The sequence below is a fragment of the Orbicella faveolata genome, unplaced genomic scaffold (assembly GCF_042242905.1).
Source record: "Orbicella faveolata isolate gen_17 unplaced genomic scaffold, um_ofav_v1 contig_1, whole genome shotgun sequence".
NCBI lineage: Eukaryota > Metazoa > Cnidaria > Anthozoa > Scleractinia > Merulinidae > Orbicella > Orbicella faveolata.
The window spans coordinates 14,188,868-14,216,821 of NW_028301536.1; the positions used below are offsets into that span (position 1 = coordinate 14,188,868).

Genomic DNA, 27,954 nt, shown 5'->3' on the forward strand with positions numbered 1-27,954 from the left:
GATAACAACTTTTAAAATTATTTGCGTTCTATTTCTTTAGTTCACTGCTAACTAAAACAGTGGATAATTTTAACTGTGAATTGTTTCGGGAAAAATGCCATTGTCGCATAATTCCAGATTAACCAATCGCAGGTCAAGACCGGGTTGTTCAAAGTCCGATTAAGCTAACCCAGGATTAGCAAGAATTTTGATTTCAGTTTTGCAACTTTGCTTTGAGGTTTTCTGTTTACATTGTTTGTCCTTCAAGTTTTAGTTTGAATAATCTCAGACTTCACAAAACATAAGCAATGAAAAACATTTCTATGTAAGAAAAAATAATGCTTTGGCTAACTTTTAATCCCAGGTTAGCCGTAACCGGCTTTCAAACAACTCGTCCCAGGTGATGTTTAACGTCACCTACCTAATACTCTTTCCTAATTAGTATATCTTATATGCAAAGTTGCTACTTCAAATCAGAAAAACCATACAAGATCAGATCTAGAGAGGGAACGTTTTCTTTCTGCAAGTGAACAATGCGCGTTTCACACGAGCGAGGTGTGACTAACTTTGTCCACGTTTAAGGGCCCATTAACCGATTCATGCGCGCGCTCGCGCGAGTTGTTAAGGAGGTGAAACTTCACTTCCGGTCGCTTACGTCATCCTGAGCACGGAGAATAACAACAACCCAAAAGCTTGCAAATTCGCATACATTTTAGATGTTTTTCTTTGTGTTTCGCAAAATGCAAAGTAAAAAAAGAACTAGCAAAGACAAAATAAGAGAAAGACAGAAAAACAAGAGCAATAGAAAGAGAAAAACTAACTCCGCGTGGCGTTGTTTGATCTTATCGAAGTGCACTGGTAGTGTAAATTGCGCACGCGCTGATAGGGTAACTTCCAATAGACATCGGACGCACTTCCGGTTTCTTTAAATGCTAAAGGAAACGCGGTTTTTCATTAAATCCAGCTTTTTTCGACGAATTTCGATTAAAGCCAACGTTGGCAACATAGCTATGCATTCCTTTTTCGAAATCATGCCTTTTTTTTTAGAAAATTAGGAATTCTTCAATATTTTGAAATGCTCTCAAATTCTGACCTTTTAGAAATGAAACAAAATCGATGCATAGCGTACTGAGGATTTAAATTAAAATATTAAATCAATGAAAAAAATCCTGAGAAAGTAATTTGCCTGGGAGTCTTTGCATTTTTTCTGTATTAGTCACATGACCATGGGCGTGGCCTGATGACGTCATCACTAGTGTTACTGATCATGAAAAAGTTGAAACAAATGAAATAACTCTGAACTAACTAAAAATGATGAGGTTATATGAGACTAAATTTTCCTTAGCAACTGCTCGAAAAGATCGGTTAATGGGCCCTTAAAAACGTGTGTTGCGCGACCAACCATTGGAACAGGAGGAAAAGAAAATTGCAAAGCAAAGCAAAATTTATTTAGTTTTAATCTTAACATTCTACTTAAACTGTTGTTTTTTTATTATTTAAATCAACTGAAATTAAAGTTGAAACTTCTTTTGATCGCGTTAAAACACAAACGCTATTGAAATTAATTACAAAACCTATTATGTTGCTACTTTTCTAACTTTCCCGAATTGTATAGCAACTCGCAATCCTTCAAAAATAATTTGAGAGCATCTTACAACTCTGATCAGCTTTGATCAGCAGATTTAAACGGCTAGAGATTTCTCTGTATGTCTGTCTTTCTTGGTGAAAAAAAGTCTGTCTTCTCAACATTTTCCGCCTAAACTAGTGTCTATCTACAAACGCACATTCCTCTTTCAGTGAAGAGCAGTCTTTTTTGACACAACCAAATCATCCAGCAACAAACCAAAAGTCCTGATCTGTTTTTCAGTTCCTTGCCCATTCGATTTCACATGTCTATTCCTTCTTCTCTCTGATATTTCAGAGCAAAGTGATGTCTTGCTATGAATGTCTTCCTTCCACAAGAGTATCCCAATAGAAGCAAACGAACGTTCCCAAAATAAAGCGTAAACTGAAATTGTTGAATTTCTCGTCTTGAATATCCAACAAGACGGTTCTTGTTGAGGTCCCAGGGTCATAGCAATATTTGTATTAAGAACAAGTTGATTCAACAACACTGAGCTAACACGTGTTTAATCATTTCTTGACTGGTAGTACGAATTTGACGTGGGCGTGAATTCTCGATAAGTTTATTTCAATCTTGTTGCTAATCTCTGTAAATTTCCTTCAACATGAAGAGTGCGGTATCTTCGGAGACCCTGCAAGAAAACGAAGATGATTTGACAAAAAAACAATAAGTAATCACAGATTTGGGAAATGTGTTTCTTTTTCCAAATAGCGATTTTGGTCGGTAGGCAAACTATGAATTTATAAAGGGCTACGAAAAACTGAAGTACGGAGGAAGCGAACCAAGCAAAATGTCTCGTTTTCTTTCGCTTGTAAGCAAAAGAAGGTTTGTGGAACGAGAAACAAACATCGTTCGGACGATTTCCCAATTTCTCTGAGGTAGACGACCGTGGTAACGTAGTTGGACAAAACCGTGAATATCAAGACAAAGGAAATGACGTCACTCACCAATAGCAGACGTGACTGCTGAGTGCGAAAAGGTATTCATTCAAACTTTCTATTGGTTTCTCTTGAAGAACGTAGTCAATCCGCTGACCACCGTTCAGTCGTCCTACTTGAACTACCTCCGCTGGGGGATCAGGGGGAGACTCTAGCATTACAAAGAAGAATAGAGCAGACATTTTTAGTACCCAACATAGCGTCTTTATCGGCACTCGTAAAGACACATTTAACCCTGAAGGGAAAAAATGCCAAATTCCATTTCAAAAAACAAACAACCCCACAGGAGGTTTCATAGTCTATGTACGGTCACGCACTAAAGATTCATCCATACTTGCATGTTAAAACCACTACGTATAGCACAATAAACAGCACCGAATAAAAGCACTGTTCAATAGGTTAGCACAAAAAATTTACTGCTAAGCAGCTTTATTTTTCAATAAAAGCTGTTACGCAGCATAGGTAGATTTCATCCACGAAACCACCTTGCACAGCGTGATAATCAATTTTACAAAAACGCTGTTCATTAACTTTGACTTGAACAGTCACACACAAAAAAAGTAAGACCCCTTAAGGCCAACTGTCTCAAAGCTCTCGCCGCCTAACTGCGCTTTCTTTATGGTGAAGCGACTAAGAGTATTTCTACTCCTCCCTGGATTGGATGCTAGTCCACCGCAGGTTACTCCTCGTGCCCCAACTATTCGCCGCTACCCGTTACTACACCTGGGTGGAGAGAAGTACAATGTCCCTGGCCAGGGATCGAACCCGAACCGCTTAACCCAGAGTACTAACCACGAACACAACAAAACTCAATTCAGAGACTTCTAAGTTAAAACCACACTGATTCACTGAATCGAGGTTGGAGTGGTTGTCACACCATTAAACTTCGATTGCAATCGCTGTTGTACACAGAGACCTGTTATCTACACTTTCAAGAACCAATGACAAAAATAACTCGTTACGAGAGGTAATAGGCGACCCTCACGGTGAGCTCATTCATAATTTCTATGTTACCTATCGCCTCAGTAGCCACCTCTACAGCAGCGTCTTGCTCGTCAGCGCCCTGGGTCGAGTGAGCTCGCGCAAATTCATTGATTGACTCCCACGTTTTCCGCGCAGACTCAATGAGGCTCTGCTTAAGATTAGCGCCCAGTCTTGTCAGATTCTCACGGAGTTCTAAGAACGAAAAAAGCAAACGTATCATTTTAGTACCCAGAATTACATAATTCCTCGTCACAATTGAGTGAAATGGGAGGAAGAAAGAAAATCTTGATCTCAAGCACCTTTTTAATATAAACCCTCTAACCTTTTCAAACTTTCAAACTCAAGTTAAATTACTTCTTTGAACGTCGGGTACCCTCAGCTGCAGTCGCTAACTGTTAATCACAAACAAACCTCTCCACAAAAATACTAATTCACACTCAAGTCTTCACTTTTCTTCAATAACCCAAATTAGATTTTCAATCAGTCATTATGGCCAAGAGTCGAATGATTTCCCTTTAAGACAGCTGTTACCGACAGTGGATTTCGAGTATGTCTAAACAAAATGAATGACAGGTGATTCACAACGTTTTTTTAAAAAAAATTATCGACGAATTTTCTCAAGTGTTTTTCCGGAGTTGTTTGGTGATCTCGCGAAAAAAACTATCGACAACATTATTTATGTAAGTAATAACCAATGCGGGCAAGACTACCTCGTTATCAAAGCCTTACCTATATGCATTCGTTTTCTTCCCTTATGATGTGGCACCACAACAGGGTCAGCCTGGATTGATGGGTTCACTAGAGGTTCGATACGATATGCCTGTTATAAAGAAGAATTGTTTGAAGTCAAAGTCTGGAACGAAACGACTATAAAAGCTAGTTTAATATTTCGACAAAAATTACCACTCACCACAGGATCAAACGGGTGGAATATATTGAACAGTCGCGGACAGGTTGGGAACTGAAAGTTGAGCCCGATTTCATCGACACCTCTGCGAAAAGAAAATATCGACCGCTAAGTTATTTTGAAAAGTCACTGCTCGTAAACAACCCACTCTAATTACCAAAGTCTTACGGGTAGCTACAGACTGACAAAAACTGTGGTAACTTCCCTTCTTTTAAATTGAATCACTAAGGTTAAAAGAACAGAAATGCGGCTGAGCAATGGAGTGCAGTCTTCATTGTTATCAGAAGAATATGCTTCTGGTGTTATCAAGTGTTCCCTTCCCTTTAAACCAAAATTAGTACATCATTTAAAAACGCCACAGAGGTAGATACGTGGGTAGTATAATTTGTCTTGTCTCTTTCTAATCCTCGCCCTCGAGATAACGATGGAGAGGCACTGTGAAAGTGAAGTGTCTTACCCAACAACACAATACAATGACCTTGGAATCAAGCCCACTGACCATTGGGCCAGCGTGCTTCCCACAGACTGTAACGCCGACTTGCCACAATATCTAGTTACTAATAAGCAACACAGTCTTCCTTACCTTACAGTTTGAAACATTCCAATAGGGGAACCCAATGCAAACAAAGCGTAAAAGTTGAGATCCAGCTGTGGGTATTCCACGTAAGGCTGTCCCGTTCCAGCCAGTCCCTGTTGATAAACGACTTCCACGCTGCCTACGGAAGCTAAAGATAATGAATAACCGACTCCTACATCTGGCTTCGCCGCCAAAACTGTGGAAGACGTCACTTCAGGACTAGAAGTTGTTTGTTCTTTTGTCCTTGCCTCTTTTAACTTCTGCAGTTCAGCTTTTGCTTTAGCTTTCGCTTCTGCCTTGGCTTTTTTGTTCTCTTCTCTTTCGAGCTTTCTTTTTTCCTGCAGCATTAAGATATCACCTTTCAAATCTGAAATGGCTTCCAAAAGTATAGTCTGCGTAGCAGGCGGTCATTTCCAAAAGCACACGAAGGAGGTGAAACTGCGAGCGAGTGCGAAAAATAAGGAGCAAGGGGGAGAGGCTGAGGCAAAACTTCTTCCCTTTTTTGCTCAACCATGTCGCGCTCGTTTGCTCGCTCGCTTGCTCGATCTCTCCGCCTGGAAAATGAAAGAAAACGTCTGCTACGCAGGCTAACGAAAGTAATGTGTTTATTTTCAGCTGATTTTTACTTGTTTTGCCGAACTAAGCGCTTTTTAACTGACTGTCAAAGTGACTGTTTTGGTCTACTGCTGCAATGTGTTGCCATTGTCTATTGCAGTACGATCTGACGTAATCAATCAGAACAAACATGTAACTTTTGTATGACTTCTCAGTCATTAACCAAAAAACTACACGACAAAACTTCTTTTGCCACGCTTGGAGCTGGTCACATATTTTGGCTTCGGTTTGTGATTGGTTAACTGTTATGCTATTTCCCATCATAGTAAATTGACTCTGTAATTGCGTCTGATTTTGTTTTTAGGAAAATAACAAACACAGTAGTCAAACGAAAAATGATATTCACAGACGAGACGACTAAACTGAATACCTACCATGTTTTGTTTCTGATTTCTCAGGTATCCCATTAATTTCTTTCTCGGTCCCATGGGAATTCCCATCTCTTTCATGTCCTCCTCGCCACACAGCAGCTGCCACGAACAAAACGGAATAAACTTGGATCATACAACTCCCTGAACCGACATGTCGCAAAAAAAGCAATCGACAAATATCAATACCCATTAGGAAATACAAATGTGTGTTGACGGCAGGAAGCGAGGATGGAAGTCTATTGCAATATCGAAAATTTGAAGTCTGACTCAGGTTCCACTGAAATTTGCAAGAACCTACATTGTAACTCAAAAAAGGTTTAAGCCTTCTCCAGTTAGCGAAAAAGTTGTCGCTCGTCTTCCATCTCAGAAATCTGCTTAATTAACTCTTCTCTAGTCTGGCTATCTGATAAGTAAGAACAAGTAACGGTCATAAGATCAACTTACAAACGTCTCCATGTCCATTTCTTCAGATTCGAACAGCCCCACGTATTCAGGTAAACCAAGCTGTGTTAGAGCATCTCCGAGAGCTGGGTACGACTCTTCTTCATTGTCATCCGATTGTTCGTCTGAGTCTTGTGTTGTGTCGTTGTTGTCAGTGGCTGCAGCACCGTCTGTGTTCAACGTTTCACTGAAAACGGCAAAATGTAATAAACACTTCCACGTTATCCAACAGGACAACGATGTCGGAATCACTTCAGAAGGCGCTGTAACGGTGGCTTCGTTGTAAATGAAATTAAACCCCTTATTTGTGGGAAAACAATCCTAAACCTTAACAGTGTTACGTTGCAGCAGTACTCGGGTCATATCCCGCATCAACGTCCGTCGCGTGATGACACATGTTTTCGTCATGGTTGTATCAGGGTAGATTTAATGTTGAATGCTGAATGTTGAAAGTAGAATGTTTATAGTGATCAGTGCGCTTAGCTACAGCTAACTACACCTGTAGTTCTCAGGCATACCACTTACTTGAAAGAAAGAAATATTTCCATAGGCTTAAAAAATCCCAACTGACGTGAGGCAGACCAGTTGGCTATTTACAAGCATGACCGCGGAGTTGAACTAGGGTCTACCGAGAAACAACTCAAGACACCCGCAACCTCCGGATTTCTGGCACCCTAACCATTCAGCCACGCTGCCTCCGGTTTTTAAGCCAAATACGTAAATAAGAACCAGAATCAACCAAAATCAAGCTTACTTCACTTGCTCAATCGTAGGCTGCTTTGCTGTCTGGGGCTGGCCACGCTGAACTTTCTGAGTTACAAAAAGAAAACAAGGAAAAGACTAATATTTGACATGACAATCATAACGTACTGCACCAATTGCTCATCTTAACAATCTTTTTCCATGAGAGTGGCTTAGTACTTCAAACAAAATCAAATACGTTGTCCACCAAAATGAACGACCATTTCGTCAAAGGAAAAAACACCACAAAAAATCAAATGCTCAAGTACACTCAAATACCTGATGCTGAAGAATATCAAACAGGATACTAGAACCTGCAAGGAAAATAAAGAGAATTATATGATGCCCGCTTTATTCGTGTTACTTTTCTATCTCAAACAGAACAACAATATCAACTCAGTCGAAAAACATTCAAAGCGCCATGTTTGTTCGCACTTTCAAGTTAGTCTCTTAAACAAAAGAGGAAGACTCACACAGCATTGTTTCGAGGAAGTACGCGCGTGTGTACCTCGCGTGGATCTCTCCTGCTTGTGAGAAGTATTCTCGCGAGAAATAAAGAAGCTATAAAATCGCGCTTTTGCCTCTCAATTATCTTGTCAAAGTTGGGAATTTGCTGCGTTACCTAAACTGTGTCCGCACACTGAATATTTTCCACTAAACATAGGATTCCTTTTCTTGAAGATTTCCAGCAGTCGCTCTATGTCCTCACCTACTGTGTTGACAATGTTCTGTGGAAAGTAAAACAGATCCAAATCAAACCAGTAATTCTCTTATATTATTTAAGTGCTTATTCTCGCACATTCCTTGTAATTTAGGTTCAGAGAGTTTGGTAATACACCAACACAATATTCCCTTATTGATGATTTACTTTATTCTCATCTCCATTCTCCTTGATTATGTATTCATATTGTGAGAAAAAATTAGATTTCCATCAATCTTGGTACTAAAAGGGTGTAAATCACATGCTATCACATGGGTACGAATTTCCCCTTTCACTTGTATTAATGACGGTTTCCTTGCATTTCCAACTTCAAGCCAAACCTTTAGATTTTTACTGCCATTAGTCATGAATAAAGCCAGCAAGCATTGTACGCTATCAGAACTTTGAAGTGTTAAGTGTCTCACTGTTTACTGTTAACTGTCTCACAAAATTTCAGAATTGATGCAACTCACTTGACAATATGTAGGACTTGTGTAAAACAGAATATCAAGAAGAGTGCTGTTTGTAAACTCTCTTAGACGGCGTATGCTACTCAAAGAGATGGACTGAAGTCTCCTGTAGAGAAAAAGAAATTTATTGCAGATCTAAGTTCATAAACAACAATTTTCCTGGCTACATGTACATAGAACTTTCTTGAACACTCCAGTTCTTCCACTGTACTTCCAATAATAATAATAATAATAATAATAATAATAATTATAATAATGATGATGATAATAATAATAATAACAACAACAATATTTAATACTTATATTGCACTTTTTCTACAAATATAATCAAAACATCTAATCTTAAGAATTACAACCTAAAATCCTATTATAAATTTAAAAATTAAGCTTAGAAACTCAACTAAAGGCCTTGGAAAATAAATAAGTCTTGACTAAACGCTTATAAAATGTCAATCAATTTCCATTCACCCAGTGAAAACAAACACTCTAACACACTTACTCATCTACTCCAGTTGAGTCGTTGTGAAGTCTGGAATGCCACTGTACCGGAAGGAACTCCACTCTGCCAATAGCTCGACCTCTGGACAGCTCCTCATGGTGATCAAACAACATTTGAAGACTCACTTTCCGAAAATCATTAACTGGAACCATGGAAATAAGGAAGGAGTGAAAAAACTGTACATGAAAGAAAGGTTTTTAATTTGATATGATCTAGAACTATACATCTGTCAATTTTCTGTAAATTTTCTTACAACTTAATTTGCTTGCCAGTGACTGCACCAATGCTCTCCATTACATCAGGTTTTCTGTCTTTCATTTGACAAGTTAAGATACAGCCGTTTGCAACTAATATGCATCACTTAATAGGCAAAAAATTGCTGTTAAATTATTGAACAGTTGCAGGTCAATCATTGTCAGTTTTATATAATTCTTCTACGGTCTACTGTGCCAAGTTGTGTCACTTTTGTGTAAGTATTCCAGGAGTCTAATTTTCCTGATTAAATAACAATGAATTTGACATTCAGGTTATGTAGCTTTTAACATTTTCAGACTATACTTTCCCAACTAAGGGAAGCATTTTATGCTGAAAGGCTAATCAGCCCAAATGTATTGTAGTCAAGTGGAGTGTTGTATAGGAATACCTACCACATTCAATAATATTTCTAAAGTTTAAGTCTGCAATTGGCCCAATACCGTGGACAACAAAAATCAGGTGATCAATTTGAGCTGGTTCACCTATAAGGACCGTAAAGCACACAAATTAACAAACAACAATGTGAAATAAATATAATTGGTGATTGGGTGGCTGTCTTTTAAGGTGATCATGTTATAGAGATGAATGTTGTTGCAAGGATTTCACACTAAAGAGAGAGCCATCTTAACAATGATTGCCTTATGCAAGTGGCCATCCTTTCAAGGTGGTCACCCAAAAGAGATCACCAACTCCTTTGTGGTAGCCAACTTACTCTCTGAAGTGACAACCTCTCAAATGTGGTTTTGAAGAGAGATTTTGCCACAGTCAAAATTCACTCTGCAGACATAAAAACTGTTCTCTGAAATACACGTACAGCTTCTCAATTAGCCTACCATCATCAATCTCATCTTCAATATCTGCCACTCCTCGCCTGACAACCTTTGGCCTTGCTACAGTATCCTCTCCACTCCAGTTTTCCGACTCATTATTTGGCACAAAATGCACCATAACATTAGCATTGTGCATCATAATGTACTCTCCATCTGATAATTCCACTCTGCGAGGCCACTTGTTCTCACGAAATGTTGAAAGAAATTCAGCCTGAAATGACCGTGTGTAAACAGCATGAAAATTTGCATCAATAAATTACTTCAAAATCAAGCAGTGTTTCTAATAAGTGTACTGTACTACTTTACTACTTTACTTTTCATGTTTACATTTTATGAGTAAACATGTATGCAAAGAAAACTTGACCCCCTCATGGGACATTTACAGTTTTTACAATAAACTAATGGACAACCGTGTAAATATGGCAGCAGAGTTTCTGCCAAGGTTAAGTACACTGTATGTCAGGACAAAGTGTGGCATTGCAGACCATTTCAAGTTTAATCCTGTATGCTTGAAATTCTCATTTGCAAAACAAACCAGCAACATAGATCAGTAAATGGTATGAAAGTGTAAGGGAAGTACAATTGTGAGGTGAATAAATTTATTATGTGTTAAAATTAATTTTCAGAAGATCATAGCATTATTATTTTATCGTTATTTTAGTCTTGTTTCGTTTGTCAATGAAAAGGAATTCTGTGGATTTTCAGGGTTGTTTATTGGTGTAATGCAAATGTAGTAACTAATTTAAATGTAATCATACATGTATGTAATCCTGGGAACCAGAGGCTTTTCATTCACAGTCAGAAGAAAACCTCTGATAGCCGGGGCAACAGATTGGCAAACTTAAGTCTCCCAGAATTTCCCAGCACACTGATCATTCTAGTCCAAACACAGCACTGTCTACAGGTTTGTTTTGTTACACTCTTGGCTTCGGTTTAAGCCTAATAGAATTGGTTTAATCAGATTGCCTGATTAAATTAGCATCATCCACACCTCCCCATCACCAATATACCTGAGTACCCTCCAAGTTAAGTTAGCAGAAAAACTACCTGTATTCCTGAAAATTATATTTAGAGTCAATTCAAGTACCTCAAGTCTAGCTGCCATGTCTTCCTTATAAGGCACAAGTTTGGACTGTGCATCTCCTTTGTAATACCATGAGCATCGCCGCACCACAGACACATCCTCCTCCCAGTAGAGAGGGTATCGCAGCCTCTTGTCCAGGTTAACATCGTATCGTCCCCCATCTGTGGCAACAATTCTGTCCCCACTGGCTGAAGATGTTTTCAAAGCCTGCTCCAGGCAATCGGAATCAATATATGAAAATGGAATCCAGGCAGAATTTCCTTTCCTGTAAAACCAGTGTGGTCGGACAGGCTCAACTGTAGCAGCCGGTGTCACACTAGGCGGCATGCCACTTTGCACTTGTTGAGGAGATGAGGAGTGTGACAAGGGTTGAGGAGAGGTGTGCGGAACAAAAGGTGGCGATTTGGACTGGGATAAATTTGCTGCATTCGGTGGAGTCTGTGGCCAACCACCAGCAGGCTGGGGTGGGTTCTGAGGCCAGCTGGCCGCAGGCTGAGGTGGGGTCTGGGGCAGACTGCTGGACGGAATAGGTGGAGTTTGGGGCAGGTTGGTCACAGGTGGAGGTGGAGACTGGAACCGACTGGCTGGCGGTGGAGGAAAAGACTGGGGAAGATCAGCTGATGGTCTTGGAGGAGTCTGAGGCCCAGACCCCACAGCTGTTGATGGCTGGTAGGGGGATTTTGTGGCAGGAACCTGTGGACTGGGAAAACTACTTGCCACACTCTGAGTTGTTGTTGCAGGTGACAGAAAATCATCTTGACCAGATGATGATGGGGAAGCCATTGTAAAGAATGGAGAACTTTGATTCTTTCCCTGCAGTACCCCTGGTGAGTCTTTTGTAGGTGATTGAAAAGGTCCTTGAGCCTGCAGTTGTGGAGCTGACTGCTGACCAAGAAAACTGTCTATCTCACCAGCATGTTCCAGACCTGAATTAGCTGAAGCCAAGAAATTCATTTAATGAATGTGAGCATGTGTAATTTTAGTCACTTACATGTAATTAGCAATACAGCAGAGCCTTACTCAAAAGAAACACACACACGATAAAGACACCCAGTTATCACAGATAGAACTACATGTAACCATGAGGATGTCTATAAGAAGGGAATTTTGTTTCCCTCTCTTTCTCAATTGTCATGTGATATATATTTGATACATATTTGCCATTTGGTATGTATTTAACTGCACAAACATAATTTCTCCAGCTTCTGTCCAGATCAGAAACTTGGGATTCCTGCGATTTCCATTTAAGGTTACACAATACCTTCACGGGTGCCCTTCAGAAAAAAATTCACACAAGGGTTGTTTTCAAGGAAACTACCAAAAAGTATACATCAATTGAAAGGTTATGAACTGGAGAATTAAAAAAAGTATCCACTGTACTGGCCATGCCTTTGTTGAGAAGAAAGAAGCCAAGAAATGCAAAACGACCCATTGTCATTCCACCAAACTAATCAGGTATCAAACGCAAGCAGTGATGTTTAAGTACTAGACAGTGTTAGTCAGCAAGTGTCAATCTCTCAAAAGGTGTTGGAGTTTTCCAGTATTCTTATTGGTTATCTTTTTATAGACCCATAAAGTTAATAGTATTGAGTAATTTGGTGACCCTGTTGCATTCACACCTGTCACAAGAGAAATATCCATGATATAAAAAATCCTTGACATCCTTTTGTTCCTCGATGCTTAGGGAATGTTCTGGCCAAATTTCATGAAAATCTGCCAATTCTACACCTATTAATTCATTTAAAGAGATGGTATTCTCAAGAAAAACTATTGCAAGTTATCACTGTTTGAAGAGTTGTGAACCTGTCACGCCTTTACTCAGATGTATGACAACAGAATATGCCACCAGTCAATGAAATGATGGCACCCCTAGCGTTCACAGTGAGCGAAATGATTTTCGCGAGAATTCCAAGGCACAATAGTGTAACAGTCATGTTCTCTTTGGTTGAACTTCAGCATGCATTTAAAGAGCAGTCTTCACCACTCATAAAAAATGGGAAAACCAAGAGAAATAAGCGTGGCAAGAGTTCAGTTACAAGTACATGTATGCATGATCCCTTGCCACTGTTGGTCAAAGTTTTCTTCTTGTCTTTGAGAAATTCCGCTTTAGTCTTCTTCTTAGGTCCTGGCTTCAATTTTTTCGCTGTCCAAGGATTTTTCTCTTCCTTCTTAAGCAGGTTTCATGACCTCATAAGGAATGATAGGTAGAATGGAAGAGCGAATTAATTCGAAAACACAACTGCGAAATAGTGCGTAAACAAGAAAATGCTAATGAGGCCCTTGTAATAAGAGCTACCAGAGGAAACCACTTTGCACAAAAAGTCTACACGCTATGAGGACTATGACACCTAACTGTTTCATTAATTTAATAAAAAAAATACTTTTTTGCTAAAATAACTCAAGTGCATTTTAAGATTTTACTTTCATTTTTTGGGAAATGTTAGAATTTTATGATGACCATTTTGTTTTGCTCAAAAAGAAAAATTCGACAAAAGTAGTACTCTCAAGGTATTGTGTTACCTAAGAAACAGAAAACATGTACCACGTACCACACGTGTTTCTATCGAGTTTTAGTATAAATCTACTAGCATTCTATCACAAATGCCACTCTCTGATTGGCTATGCTACTCACTACAGATAGTGAGTAGCTAGCAGTGTGCCCTTGTTAACAAAATGACAGCCACTTCTTGGCGTTTTCAAGGTGTCTTTGAAAAGGATTTAGATAAAGTTTTGAACAACTAGTAGAGTTATACTAAAACAATCAGATTATTCGCTTTTGATTATTCGCTCTTGATTTCAATCGAAATCTCAAGCTCATAATCTAATTGTTTAATAGAAACACAATAACTATTTTGAACCAATCCACATGCGTATTTTCTTTGGGCCATTTTCTAAAGGTTATTAAATTCATCATCCATTCATTTGTCTGAATCGGTGTTACAACTGTAGTTGATTGAGTTCCAGCTGAATTTAGCAATGCAATAGCACGGAAGGACTTTTTTTTGTTTCTTTAGTACTTGTTTTCCCAAGTATCAGATTTGAAATACATGAAGTATTTCAGGATGCTACCAACATGTCGCGAAACAAATCTAGATCTTATCTTTCCTACTTAAAATTGAAACCAACAAATCAACATAGAAACTCTGATCGAGGTTGATGAAACATCAGCTTCCAAGAGTTCAACAGATAACCAAGTAATCAAATGAAAGAAAAGCGAAGATTCAAATTATCATTCAATGCGCTTTGCAAGTATCAAAAAAGAAATTACATTAAAATTATTTTTAAGCTTACATTACCTCTACTGGCAGTCGGGGTTGCGGTAGGTTGATTTCCAAACGAAATCGATGGAGAATCGGAAGCAGGCACAAGCGTTGGCCCAAAGTTCAAATTCCCTCCAAAATTTGCCAACGAAATCCCGTGTAAAGGCGTTTGTTTTTGAGAGGAATCAAAACCCTGCCTGTCCGCCATCTTGGAAAAGGACACGTCAGAGGATGCGGTGTGATTGCGGGCTCATAAAGTCATTCCAAAATATGCATTGCGGACCTACCTTTTCCCTTCTTCACTTTAGCTTGAAGTTGAATTCGCTTTATCCCGTGAAAGACTTTTTTGAGTTTTACTGTTTAGGTAGACAAAATAGACGACGAAATTCAGGTTAGTCGCTATCCGCCCTTTCAATCTTAGCTTGATCAAGCTTGATCGAAAAAGATTTTATCTCGCGCCCAATTACAGCGCGCGCTAACACTTGGATTCACGCGCGAATTCTAACCATGACTGTTTCTCCAGGCGATTTATTTTTTGTGGAGGGAAAAGGTTGAATGTTGTCGAGTGTTTCCACTGGAAGTTAAATCGTGCAGTTGGACAACTTTGATATTTTCTTTTTGTTTTTACCCCCGACAAAATAATTCACTGAAAGCCAATGCCGCGTGCAACAAGGCGTTGATGGCGTTGTTCAGATTTCAACGACTTTTTTTACTTCGAATCGCATCAGGACTGAGTTACGCGTCATTGCAGTTGAAAAAAAAGTATTATAACAGTCTGGACTGAAATTTTGCTCCAAGGAAATAATGGATGTGGATTATAATCGATCAGAGGATTTTCAGCGTAATGAAAGAGTTCACTCGGTGAGTAGCACAAGTTACTGTGATGAGAACAGAAATAGACGAGTTCAGTAAAACCTTTGCCCCAGGTAACCGATAAAAAAGAAAATTAGCAGTTCGAGTTTACAGCGAATGGCCGACTAGAAGTTTTGACCAAGAGCCTAAGCGCTTGAAAGACTACATAATTTTTTTTTTTGCAGTGTCGTTGTTGTCACGGTTCACGCTACTTCTGACATTGCTGTTGTATTGCTATTGCTGTGCCGTTTTTGTCTAATTACAGACTGGTAATTACTGTTCTATATAGCTGTCGCCGTTCTTGTTGGCGTGTTGTTGTTACTGTTCTGATTTTTGTTGTTGTTATTTTTTGTTGCTGTTCTTGTTGCTGGTTAGTGTTGCTTTTTAACAGCAGTATGTCGGAAAGCTCAGTTACCAGTAGAGACCAATTATAAATTAATGCAGGACACGATAAAAAAACGTTTTGGGGATTTCCTACAAACGGGAAGTAAGATAAGTATTATACCATATACAAGTCCTTTGTACTGACTGGGATAATTTAAAAATTACTGTATTAGCGTTTAAAGGTTTTTTTAAAGGAGCTCATTTACGGTATTTTGAGCTATTTGAATTACCTTCAAATTAACGGAAACCTGAAAATAATAGTTTACTAAGATGGGAAAAAACGCCAAAGAGATAACAATAAACCATAGAGGAACAAGGATGGTGAAGGATGGAGAAGATTGACACGGATTGCGAGCGAGGAACTTGAAAAATTTAGGCTGAACTTCTCAAGATGCGCAAACAGTGGCCTAGAGCCTTTGAGAACACTTCAGGCTGTGGTGTCCATCCACAAGATAGTGCCTACAACATACATATACAGGTTGAAATGCAATTTCTTATCACAATAGACGCGACAATGTAATAAGTGAATGAGAATTCAAAGCAAATAGAAGCATCATAAACAACATCAAACGCCGGAAAACACGCGTGACTAAGTCACAAATGGTTTTAGTTTAGCATTCGATTGATTAAGAAAGAGATTTTTAAGCCAGTCATAAAGCGGGGGACAAGAAAACCCAAAAAGGTTTCGGATTGCCCGCGAAACTCAATTCAAATCCACTCCCATAACTCTTGCAATTCTAAAAGGTCAAGTAAGAAATAATAATTAATCTCTCTACACGGCCTTTGTCAACTGAATGTCTCAATGTCAATGAAAGTGACAACTCTACACGAGACTGTCGGATCTGCCAGACATCTGGAAACTCTGAGGCAGAAAAAGGAGAGCTCATTGTTAGTCCTTGTGATTGCAGAGGTAGCCTCGGTTTCGTGCACAAGCTGTGCATGGGGAAATGGCTGGGCCTGCGCAACCAAGACACTTGTGAACTGTGTCATTTTAAGTTCGAGACCAAGAGAAGATTTAAACCTCTACACGAGGTAGGTTGGGTTTCTACTTCTTCTACAGAAACCCTACTGGGCACTCCGAAAGATTTGTTTACAACGTTACTTAGCAGTGATGACAAAAAGAGAGAACATACACCTTATTGGCTTCAGACAGTTTAGGAATCTGAGAATTTAAATTCTGTTCAACCAAAAAAGTTTATGCTTTGGGCTTTTTGGATAGTCTATTTAATTTTTAGCATTTTTACTAAAAAATAAAGCTTGTTAAGGCTTGGTTTTTTTGTTACGAAGTTTACAACATGACTGAGCGGTCAAGATGACGCTACCTTACCCTTTCGGGACTACCCGCTGTGTCCCGCAAGAAAATAGTGTTCTTTATCCGTATAATAAATCCTTTATTGACCAAGCTTGTTCGGTCAAGATGGCTGGATATTGGCCAAGTTCTTTTATTGCGCGTTTATGGATCGAGAAGGAGTCGAAGTCCATGAACACCCTCGGTCAATAACCCATATACCCTTAACAAAATCATTTTTACGTTATTTCAGTGGCATCTTGGTCAAGTCGCGGAAATGCTAAGCAGCGACGAGAAAGGAATCCTTGTTCTTGGATTTGTAAACTTCATACTTCTGATTCTCGAGATCCCCTTTGTCTACTACGTCATCAAAGTCAACGCAAGATATTTCTTGGATCAAATAAATGACGCGGATCCAACTCACGAAAAATCTTCGGAGATTTATACTCTCCTTTTGGTATTACTTCTGATCTTTACAATTTTGTTGTTTCTGTCATCCATCACTTTCACTGTGCTTGGCTTTAAGGTGTTCCGCAAAATTTTGAGGTTTAGTAGAGAGGTTGCTCTGATCATTCCCATAAAGCATCCATTGGAAGACCATTGGAAGACCATTGGAAGACGAACATGTCGTGTGATTTATGTTAAAATCACTCATAAAATAAAGCGATAAAAATTCTCTCAGTTTTATTAGGCAGTTGCTTTTAAAATTCTTGAGAACATGTCTCATCTGAACAGATTTACGTAGCTTGCTAAACAAGATACCTAAACGGGCTTGTTTGCAGGGTTTATTAAAAAGAGACGTTACATTCTTGGAATTAAGGTTTCTTATTCAAAAGATTTACAAACATTACAAACAATTTCAAAAATTCAACATTTGTCTGTAAGCTTAACTTAAAGTTTGCACCTCCACTTCGTAGCGTAATAAATATCTGCTGTAATTTAACCTAACTAATTACGTACTTAGATATGTTTCATGCACAAAAAAATGTGTTTCAATGTCACTACAACTAGTGAAAACAGATCGGGTGTTAATACAAATTACATGAATATTACTGAACTCCAAAATATGCGCGACAAGTTTCCGTTACTTCTTCGTCAGTCACAACAAAGCACCAGCTCTCCTGGGTCAGATTGTTGCCGCACCCCGCCACTGACCGAGTAGTCTGAAGACTCGCTGAACAAAAGTTTTTTTGTGACAGAATTCATCAATTGCAAAACCTGCAGACCCGGTCATAATTTATGTTTAGAGACATCATTCCAAGTGAATACATGAGCAGTTGCTTCCCTCACTAACAGTATAGGAGAAAATTAACGAAACGCGCAGGCTCTGATCATCGAGTAGTCAGCTACCGGTACCATGAGGAGCATGGAGTTTTAACTAGCAATAACTGCGCACATTTCCTTAGGAAAAATAGCTTTCATGATTTCGTCAGATGCAACGCAAAAGGTTCTGATGAACTGCGTACAAACCAGTCCTTGCCAAAGCCATACGGCATATTTTCCTAACCCATATTGTTGAAAAACTTCCCTAAAATCTTTTCGAACTTACAAAACTGTTATATCGATAAACAAACTGTCTGCGCAAACCAATAAACCTTCTGCGACGTTGTTCTGGTAAAAAATCTTTCGTTGACCAGGAAGCAGTTGAACAAAGTCTTGTTCTCAGAACGATATTTCCTCGTGAAAACTTCTGCCTCGAAATCTCCTGTAATAAACGTTACTATAGAGTCCTCCTGGAGTTCCCGTGGCTAGTAGTACCCCGTACAACGAGCCTTCTGGTCTAAGAGCTATAGCAAGTCCAACCAGACGATTCGATTTTAGTTCCTTAAGAGAGGCCCTTGTGGATCTATTGAGGTGGAACACTTTTCTAGCCGCTGAGAGGGACCATACACCAAAAGGTTCAAAACACACCTGAGGATTAAAGTAAACAAGAGTAAACTTTACATTCATCTGACTGTTTGTTTAGTAAATGGTTTAAAGTCTGGAGTATTAGTAGTTTGTTTAGTGTGATCGTCTGGGTGAACGTAGTTCTGAAAAGAACTGTTGTTGGTGACTGACGTTTATACAATCTGAGCGGAAGGTCATCTTCAGAGTCAATTGAAAAGTGTTTGTTAGTCGATGATGTCTGTCTGTTTGCCTACTGATTTGCTTGTTTGATTGACTAACTGTACGACTGATACAGTGACTGCTGACTGACTGACTGACTGACTGACTGAATGACTGACTGGCTGATGGACGGACGGACGGACTGGAAGTCTGTCCGACTGACTGACTGACTAACTGACTGACCAACCGATCTACCGACTGCTTACCGACTTCGATACCGACTGGCTGACTGACTGACTCACTCTCTGGCACTCACTCACTCACTCACCCACTCATTCACTCACCTGCTGACTGACTGACTGACGGACGGACGGACGGACGGACGGACTGGAAGTCTGTCCGACTGACTGACTGACTAACCGACTGACCAACCGATCTACCGACTGGCTTACCGACTTCGATACCGACTGGCTGACTGACTGACCCACTCTCTGGCACTCACTCACTTACTCACTCACTCACTCACTCACTCACTCATTCACTCAGTCATTCACTCACTCACTCACTCACTCACTCACTCACTCACTCATTAACTGACTCGCTGATCATGACCGACCTACTGACTGCCTGGCTTGCTGACTGGCCAATGTTTGTGTGTTTATAGTGGGAAAGGACTATTTTTGATACCTTAGTTATGGCAGATTCCTTCTCTAGAACTTTAGGAATGACCTCCACAGCGAAAAATCCACTTTTTAGCATCTTTTTAGCGGAAGGATATAAATGATAAACAGAGCTTGGAACAAGATCTCTGTATCTACCGCTTGCCGCGTATTTAACTGTGGCGTTACATTCCTGAGCTAGGAATGATGTCGCGGGCGCAGGTGATTGATCTACGAGAACAGGAGGAGAGCTATCTGCAAGAGTAAAAGAGGTACATTAAATTCAACGTACAAGGAAAGTGATATGAAAATTGATTCGAGTCTCTATCACAAGAACCCGGGAAAAGACTAGCCTAAAAGTAGGCCTCACGCGGAATAAGCAGGTTGGAGTCTCGACATCCGCCACTTTCTCAAGTCCAGTCCTCTTCCTACAACCTGCAAACAGTAACTGGTCTCATCAAGCCTAATTCCTAAGCAGTGCGATCAATTACACTGTGATGTCGTTGTAAGAAAAAGAATTATACTCTGCTTCATGCGAAATGTTATCCCACGGAAAGAGCCCTTTGCTCTTTATTGTTATCTCTTGTTTTACTGGAGAACGATCACTGGATAAGTGTTTACAAATTAATGTCTGTGATCATCACGGCGTGACCGTATGTTACGGATATGTAAAATCCGGTGGCTATTACTGTCGCTCCTGAAAAAAACTTGTATGCGATTCATCCTTTAAAAAAGCAAATTGGTTAACAAACGGTGCAGGTATGCATCGGCTAAACCTCAGCGAAACCAGCAGCATGATTTCTTAAACAAGTGTACATTGCAACTTACATGCATGGACACAGGCGGCTGCCGGACAGTCGCGTGCTTCCATTGAGACACCCACACAGTGAGCGGAATCTTCCAGGGATAGACACACTCTGCGACGATGCTGTTGTCCTTCTTGGCAATATTTTCTTTTGCTGCATGCACTCCATGGCCCCCACAAACCCCACACGGCTAAGGGGAGAACATCTGAAGTTTCTGATAGATTGAAAGACGTTTCAGTAAGTGGCGTGACTCGGTGACTCAAGACAATCTATGCGCATGTCAACGTACAGTCTACTTTATACAACTGTATATATGAAACATCATATCTTTGAACCGCGGAGAAAGATATAAAGACATGATTGATCATTGCAGTTATTTACAGTATTTAGAGAGGAAGCCACATCCGCCTTAGCTGGTTTTCACGCAGGTCATCGATCCTGGTCGAACTGGAATATAAACAGCTCTGTATATTATGTATATAACTGTCTGCGATGATCAATCTTCAATGTCATCAAGTCTGCTTTATATCTTATTATCAAAGATTGAATTAACTTGAAGTTTGCCCGAACTGACAATAAGATGGGCTCTTATGCTTTGATATTTTTGCTTCAGTATTGTTTTCCGTTTCTTTGCTTGTCTGCTTGTTGTTTGCTCAGTTAGTTTCGTTTGGTTATTCGTTCGCTCGTTAGTTCCTAACCAGCTAACCAGTTTGCATATTTCTGTATTTTGTTTGTTTGTTTTTTTGTTTGCTTGGTCTGGGCGAAGACTGAAAAGATTGCCAGGGATCGGGAGAAGTGGAGAATAATGTCGTGATGGTCTTACGTCCCAGCTGGGACGAGTGAAAGAGAGTTGTTTGTTTTTTCACTTTGTCGTTCGGTTGATTGGCTTGTTTGTAGCAGGAATATGAATAAAGTTTAACTTCTGACCCTACATAGTACGCATTGCCTTTTCGCATGGTGCATTTCGCAGATGCTACTTATTCTCTTTTCTTACTCACCAGAATTCCCTTCTCGTTTGGCGTCTATTGACTGCGTTGATTCAGTTCCCCAATCAAACGGTTCCATATCTATCGGTTGGTCTAATGGCCTACTGAACCAGCTCTTTGTGAAAGAAGGTTGATATTCCATGCGCAAAGCAAACAGGGCGAAGCCAAGAAGAACGCAGACAAATGAAAGAAATTTGATGAGAGGAACAACATTGTTTTCCTGCAAAACAATACAAAACAAAAAAACAGTAACCTCGACATGCAGCATTCTATGCAAGTAAACTCTCAAAACCCAGTGCACACAACCAGTTTTTTTTTTATAAAATATCACAGAAAGACCATATGCTAAAACCAAAATTTACTCACTTATTAACCGAGGTCGTTAAATAGTTGAACATACTCGACCGTTTAACTGCCTGCGAGCAGGCTCTCGGGCGTTGCGGCAGGAGCAAAGTCGATGAGCAGAGTCGCTAGAGATGAGTCAGCGAGGAGAGTATTCCGGCTCGCTTGGCTCGCTGACTCTCGCTTCGTTCGCCAACGACTTTGCTCGTGCCACCAACGATGAGAGCGTGTGGCTGTGTACCGTCTAACACTGAATTATTCTAGTACAAGGCTCTATAATTAGCCTTGTTTATATAACTGTACAAAGGGGTGTTGATTTCAAAATTATTTAACATTATTATAAATAAGACAAAAAAGAAACAGCATTTTAACATTTAATTTTTCTTCTGTTTCTTTTTTATTTGGGCGCGGAGGGGGGGGGTGGGGTCCTTTTGTAGGTTTGGCTGTAAAATCTTGTAAGCTTTTCAGTTCGTATGGAAGTTTTAGCAGCTGTCATCCTTTCAACTGAATTTAGGTGTTCAGAGCGTTCTAGGGAGCCATAAACGACTCAAATGTTTACTTTAAGCAATAGAGCACCACTTCATCATCTAGTAACGGAAATTTGGAAATCTTCCTGAACAAGACATATTCCAGAATTATTTTAGAAGAATCAACTGACCTCGCTTCTCTTCTCAACAGCTGCTTCTTGAGCCACATAGAAAGCAACTATCTCTTCATTTGGTCGACACCATTTTTCTTTGGACTCCATGTTGACGTTCAAGGTTCAAGTCTTTTTCCAAAGCTCAGACGCGACTTCCTTCCTTGGTTATTCCAGCAAGCCTTAGTGTATCATCCTGAAATCACAACACAACGAGCTTTGAGCCTCTTTTCCAGCTGGAAAACATAGCAGTATTCATAAAAACTGCATATACCGGTGGAGGAAGTATCAAGAAATGTTTGTAAAATTTTACCTAGCTGTTCACGATATATCAAGCTTAGATTCAGACACCAATTTATTGAAACGATACAAATCAAGAGAAAAAGCTCGTTCTCAAAGCAAGTCCTGGCGCCCATCCCTTCATTTGAAAATGAGATTTCATTCACATGCCGAATTAAATTCATTTTCGTATGAATGGTCATGCATCAGGCCTCGCTTTGTTAGAGAGGCTCAAGGCAACTCGGAAATGGGCTATTCTAATACCAGAGAATTATTGCACTTGGCTTTTGAAAACAAAACAAACTACTTCGAGCTGAAAGAAGGAAAACACTCATCTATAGCAAGATTATAATTACTAGGTAAGATTTATACCACGATATTCTGACCAAGGAAAGGAATGAGCGCGTAGTTCGGGTGCCCACGCTGAGAAAGGGGGTTAAAAAATGATTTCGTTTACTCGACGAGCTCGCAGACTTTGACTCACCCAGAAATGTTCTTTAGACCTTAGGGAATAATAATGGATGGCAGTGGAGCTGGCCAAGTGGGCCATGGAAACTTACAGTACCTCAAAGTACACCCCTCCTAAGTGTCTATGTGTTTTTAAAAGTCATCTTCACAACACTCTGGGACGAGGGGGGAAATAGTTTATGACCTATAGCCATCAACAGATTTTGTCTAACAATGCAAAATTTTCATAAGATTGAGTTCATGCCATGGATAACATGATGATGTTTTTAATAAGTCACGTGATCAGACTATGACGTCATAAAATTGACAAAAACGGATAAAGTCAATACGGCCGAGTGCAATTTATCTGTTCACGCAATCTTAAAACGTCTTTTTGGAGAGGGCATTTTACATTTGTTCTTATTTTTGAATAAAGTTCCTTTCACTTATCAATTAAAAACTATTGAGAAAAATATCACACTTCAGACAGAAGATACGAGGCGTTTTACATCCAAATAAAATAAAAATCTGACTACTGAAACTTTAGTTGCCTGTAGCATTGGGAAGTCCCGTCCGTAAACTGAAAAACAGGCTCATAAGTTATCTACGTCTATCTCAGGAAAAAATAAAAGTTTACTCTGCCAGATGGTCACTGCACCCATTTAGTAATCATTTAACCTGTGCTTTTCTCAGTCGTGAAAGTGAGGGGTCGCTCATCGTGCCCCTACCCGCGTATATATTCTCAAAAGTATTTACTTAATAAAATATGTTTGACTCTTAGCATAGTCTCTATAGAACTAGTGGCACAGAGTTATCCCCGGCCCCCACATTAGCGTTGCAAAAAACTGCCCGCTCGAGAGTTTCCACTGCCATCCGAGTATTAACTACCAAGGTCCAAGGAACAATTCTAGTGAAGTTAAAATTTGCCAGCTCTCCAAGTAAACGGGACGGCCACAGTGGGTCACGGGCACCCGAACTAGTGAGTTTGAAATCATTCGTTTCTAATCTTAACTATCCGTGATCCTCTATATTAAATTGAAGCCTGTTTGCAGTGTCACTGAGAAGTATAAAGCTGAACACGAACACGAAACTTTATAAAACAGCTCATTTTCGATGGCTTTGTTTGCCGTGGTGTAGAACCCCCAGCCGTGGTGTAGACCCGTATCAGTTTCTTTCTCCTCTTAAGTTTCCATTTTGAGCTTCTATTTAAAGGCTTCCAAACCGCGAGGTCTCAACAAAGACACATAAGCAACAAATAATTGATAAGAAAGGGGAAAAATTCAGACTTATAAATGCTCCAATGCTAAGGGAAAGATCGTTTTCAGGCGGGAGTCGACTAAGAACCTCGCGCATGATCTCGCGAGAGAATTAAAAAAAAATACTTTTGACCCCGGACACAAGTTAGTCAAGTTTTAAACTTTTCATGGTGGTAATGAGCGAAGGTCAAGAGCAAACCAATACATAGACCCAGCATGAAGTGTCCCTGTGGGACTAGATCTAAAATGAGGTTTCAGTCTGGGACAAAACAAATGTTAAAGCTGTTTCGCTTTCAGCCGCTTTGGACCCCATTCGCGCGAGGGGAAATTTTAATATAAGTCCTGAACTGTTTTCTCCGCTCGTATCTAGATTTTTTTTTCACAATTTGCTTTTTTTGCGCTCTTTAAAAGGAACATATTCGTAGTTTAGACAAAGTGTCAACGAAATAAAAAATTGCGTGGGGCCAGTACTGACATTCAATATCTAGCCTGTTTTGACGAGTCAAAACTCTAGAAATAACAGAACTTGATCTACCAAATGCTGATTAAGTAAGTTGAGTTGTAAAGATCGAGTTATTGAACGTGGGTTTTCAAAACACAGGAATATTAAACCTCTAAACCTATATAACATGTTTATTTCGTTGTATAAGATACACAGAATAATCAGTAACATATAACATAGTATGAACACTTCGGCTTCACCCTTTCATAGTACAAAAGACACGGAATGAATCAGCTGTGGAGGAGGCAGACGGACAAAGCATGTAGAATTTAAATGAAAAAGGCAAACCTTCCTATATATACCGCACGGTACATGTACAAAGGCCGCAAGACAATATTACTGGCAACATGTTAACTAAGAAAACGTTCTCTTAGCTTGCTATTGCGGAACAAACTAATTACGTGAGGATCCAAAACCACTGAAAATATAAAGTTAGCAAAACCAACGCTGTTTGAGAAACAGGAAAGCAACTATTTATCGCTTTTACGAGGTGACAAGTTTTGGTCAGTTATCGTTTCAATCGATTTCAACTTTTACTGAACAGACCCATTTCTGTCTAAAATGCGGTCAAATGCTTACTTACAATTTTTTAGTCACTTCAACTTAGCACTCAACTCTCCCTAACACCTAACCGACCATAAAGGACAACTGGAGGCGCAGTAACGTACCGTGTTAGCGCTCGAAAGAGAACTGGTGAACTGAATTGTGATGTTTTATCGCGTGGATTTGTTTCCTGGCCTCTATTGTTCACGGTCCTAGGTTATCAGTTTTCTGATATTTCTGAACACAGTCTAAACAGTGTTGTGTGGCCTGTTGGCAACATGCAAGTACAAAAACGTCTTTATTTCCCCGGGGGCAGGGGGGGCGGGCGTCTCCCATGTAAAAAGGACGGGGGTGCTTGTCATACCTTTTGGGATAAAAAAAAACGCGGTTTTGGTACCTCTCAGGGTGTTCAGTCTCAAAACGTCCGCAGCGGAAGCTTTCGCGGTACTGTTTAGGGTATTGAGCCGAAAAAGCAACTTATATTAAACAGGATAAAGATTTATGAAAATGCTTTCATAATTACGACGAGTAGAAGTTATTGGAAGCAATCGTCTTTATCGCTACTGAAAATCACGAGAGTGTCAGTCAATGTGTTGCTTTAGAATTGATATCTCTTAGGGGTGAACAAAATTTCAAGCCACGCCCAAAAGACAGGATCTTGGTACCACTTAGGGGTTGTTTTCAAAATTTCCGAAGAGCATACCCGTCCTGTTTATAGGAGAGTTTGACCAGGAGTCTATTTTTGGAGTTATATTGCAAGAGGTCATGCCATCTTAGCGCCCTTTCAAATGCGCTTGACTGAAACACGAACGAGTACTCATATACAGGAGCCCATTACGTAATGGCTCCTACCATATGCCAATTTCATTAGCAAAGGTTATTCATCATGTTAATCTCGTGAAAATTTGGAGCTAGAACTTAAAACCCCGCATATAACGAGTTTCCTATTCTTTTCAGGTAGTTCTGTCAAAAGAATACCCCCTGAATGTCGCTTCAAACACTTGCTAAACTGTGTACAGTCCCCGATGAGCAGAAATGTTCTGTTTCATGATATTGACACATCTTGACAGAATTTTATCTCAAAGCTTAATTGGTTTACAACCCAATCAATTCCCTAGCCTCAACCAACACCAACTTTAGTTCTGATGTCGGTTACCCTCTACGGTAGAGACATCCTCTAAGATCAGTTTCGATGTTCTCGTCCAATCAACTGATAGCTCGCATTCACACCCAAAGTTATCACGCAATGTGCCGCCATGAAAATCATTGATGTTGCTAGGCAACTTCTCTGCCTTTGAACATTCGAGAAAGGAAGTCGGGGTAAAAGAACTTTTAATTAAATCGTACATCAACAAATTCAATTGCTTCGTAAGGCTTGTGAGCGTATATTAAAGTCCCTATAAAGTAGTCTTGGTTTTGTGATGTTATGCTTTAGGATGGTCGACAATTCTGCTATTTTAAGTGTAGCCTGGGTACCAGCAACGTGGAGAGAAGCTAATGAATTTTCTTTCGCCAGGCCGGAATTTCACTTTACTAACGTAAAGGATGAATCCCTTGCTTTTAACTTAATTACTACAGCACTGCGCGCAAATGGATTGAAAAGGAGCAAAATATACGCTATTATGGTTACCACCATACAGCTACTTTGATTTCCAACTTGAAATAAAATTTGATTTAGTTTATTGTTTATCTCTTGGAAACCTCGTGGTCGCTGGTTGGAACTTAGAAATATGGTAATTTAATTTGCACTCATTATTAAAACACAGCACGACAAGGAAGCTTTTGTGTCTGGCGTTGCACGCGGTTTAACTTATGCACCTTTTGCTGATGGCTCTGCGCTTGTTAAGACATCTTCTAAAAGCTCAGAAACGCTGTCCAAAGTAAAACAGATGCTTTTAAAATGTCCTTGTGTTTTCTTTGTTCCTTGTTAAACACAATTATCATTCAAATAAGCTTGCCCAACAATCGAAACTTGAATTAAAGTCGTCATGGTTTGGCTATGTTTAACACTGTTCCATGTAAAGCTTTTATGATTTTCTACAGAAACATCTGCATGCTTCGAAAAGGGCGATATAGTGCAATGAAAATAGAGAATGGTATGCTGGAGATAAATCGTCGTTTTGCGGGTACTTATTCAATGAGAAAACTTTCTAAAAATAAATCTCCATGCACTCGTTCACTGATCTCACTCAAAACCATTGACTGATCTTCCTTCCTTGGGTCGCTTTCTACAACTGCAGAAATTATTATAAAACTACCAAATTTCGCCGAATTCCTTAAAATGGAACCGGTCACCAAAATGATTCCACGAGATTTATACATCTCTCTAATTGGATTTTAGTTTATGGATAAACAATGTCTCGGAGTTCCTCGCTGAACTATAGTTTCTTACCTTTTATTACCGGCGATTTCCGGGAAAATCAGCGATCTTGATTTGTTGAGAAAATTCCAGTTTGGGACAAATCAGTCCAACCACACGGGATCATTAAATCATCGTTGATAACGCACGGTTTGCGTCATTCGCCCTCGCGCTTCACACAAGTCGCTTTTTTGTCCAAAAGCTGCCAATATACGTTACCCGTTTTGAAGTCATCTGCTCTCACACCATGTGGCTGAATTATTAACAGCATTGTTTGTTTTCTGGTAGCAGTC

General features: G+C 39.7%; 2 protein-coding genes across 2 annotated transcripts; both read right to left on the bottom strand.

Moving 5' to 3' along the window:
* Positions 1-1,405: 1,405 nt before the first annotated feature.
* On the bottom strand, positions 1,406-14,495 carry LOC110069635 (triacylglycerol hydrolase DDHD2-like). The gene is made up of 17 exons (XM_089290823.1): positions 14,312-14,495; positions 11,019-11,950; positions 9,935-10,142; positions 9,494-9,583; positions 8,847-8,988; positions 8,351-8,453; positions 7,800-7,905; positions 7,457-7,491; positions 7,191-7,246; positions 6,440-6,623; positions 5,999-6,094; positions 5,016-5,347; positions 4,436-4,517; positions 4,255-4,345; positions 3,556-3,717; positions 2,551-2,692; positions 1,406-2,234 (listed from the first exon to the last, which is right to left on the bottom strand). The coding sequence occupies exons 1-17, from the start codon at positions 14,481-14,483 to the stop codon at positions 2,183-2,185; spliced, it is 2,985 nt and encodes a 994-aa protein (XP_089146949.1). The 5' UTR covers positions 14,484-14,495; the 3' UTR covers positions 1,406-2,182.
* Positions 14,496-17,470: 2,975 nt separating this feature from the next.
* LOC110061289 (uncharacterized) lies at positions 17,471-27,910 on the bottom strand. The gene is made up of 6 exons (XM_020768133.2): positions 27,695-27,910; positions 22,297-22,471; positions 21,309-21,516; positions 20,333-20,524; positions 19,533-19,759; positions 17,471-18,710 (listed from the first exon to the last, which is right to left on the bottom strand). Exons 2-6 carry the CDS (start codon positions 22,384-22,386, stop codon positions 18,462-18,464), a joined length of 966 nt encoding a protein of 321 aa, XP_020623792.2. The 5' UTR covers positions 22,387-22,471; positions 27,695-27,910; the 3' UTR covers positions 17,471-18,461.
* Positions 27,911-27,954: the final 44 nt, after the last annotated feature.

Coding starts and splice junctions, on each gene's coding strand:
- LOC110069635 (XM_089290823.1), bottom strand. CDS start 14,483: ATGGCGGACAGGCAGGGTTTTGATTCCTCTCAAAAACAAACGCCTTTA. Junction 10,143..11,018: donor ACATGGCAGCTAGACTTGAG/GTACTTGAATTG, acceptor CGGTCATTTCAG/GCTGAATTTCTTTCAACATT. Junction 7,492..7,799: donor AGTGTGCGGACACAGTTTAG/GTAACGCAGCAA, acceptor TTTTCCTTGCAG/GTTCTAGTATCCTGTTTGAT.
- LOC110061289 (XM_020768133.2), bottom strand. CDS start 22,386: ATGGAGTCCAAAGAAAAATGGTGTCGACCAAATGAAGAGATAGTTGCT. Junction 20,525..21,308: donor CAAACGAGAAGGGAATTCTG/GTGAGTAAGAAA, acceptor TCAATCTATCAG/AAACTTCAGATGTTCTCCCC. Junction 18,711..19,532: donor AGGAATCTGCCATAACTAAG/GTATCAAAAATA, acceptor TTTAATCCTCAG/GTGTGTTTTGAACCTTTTGG.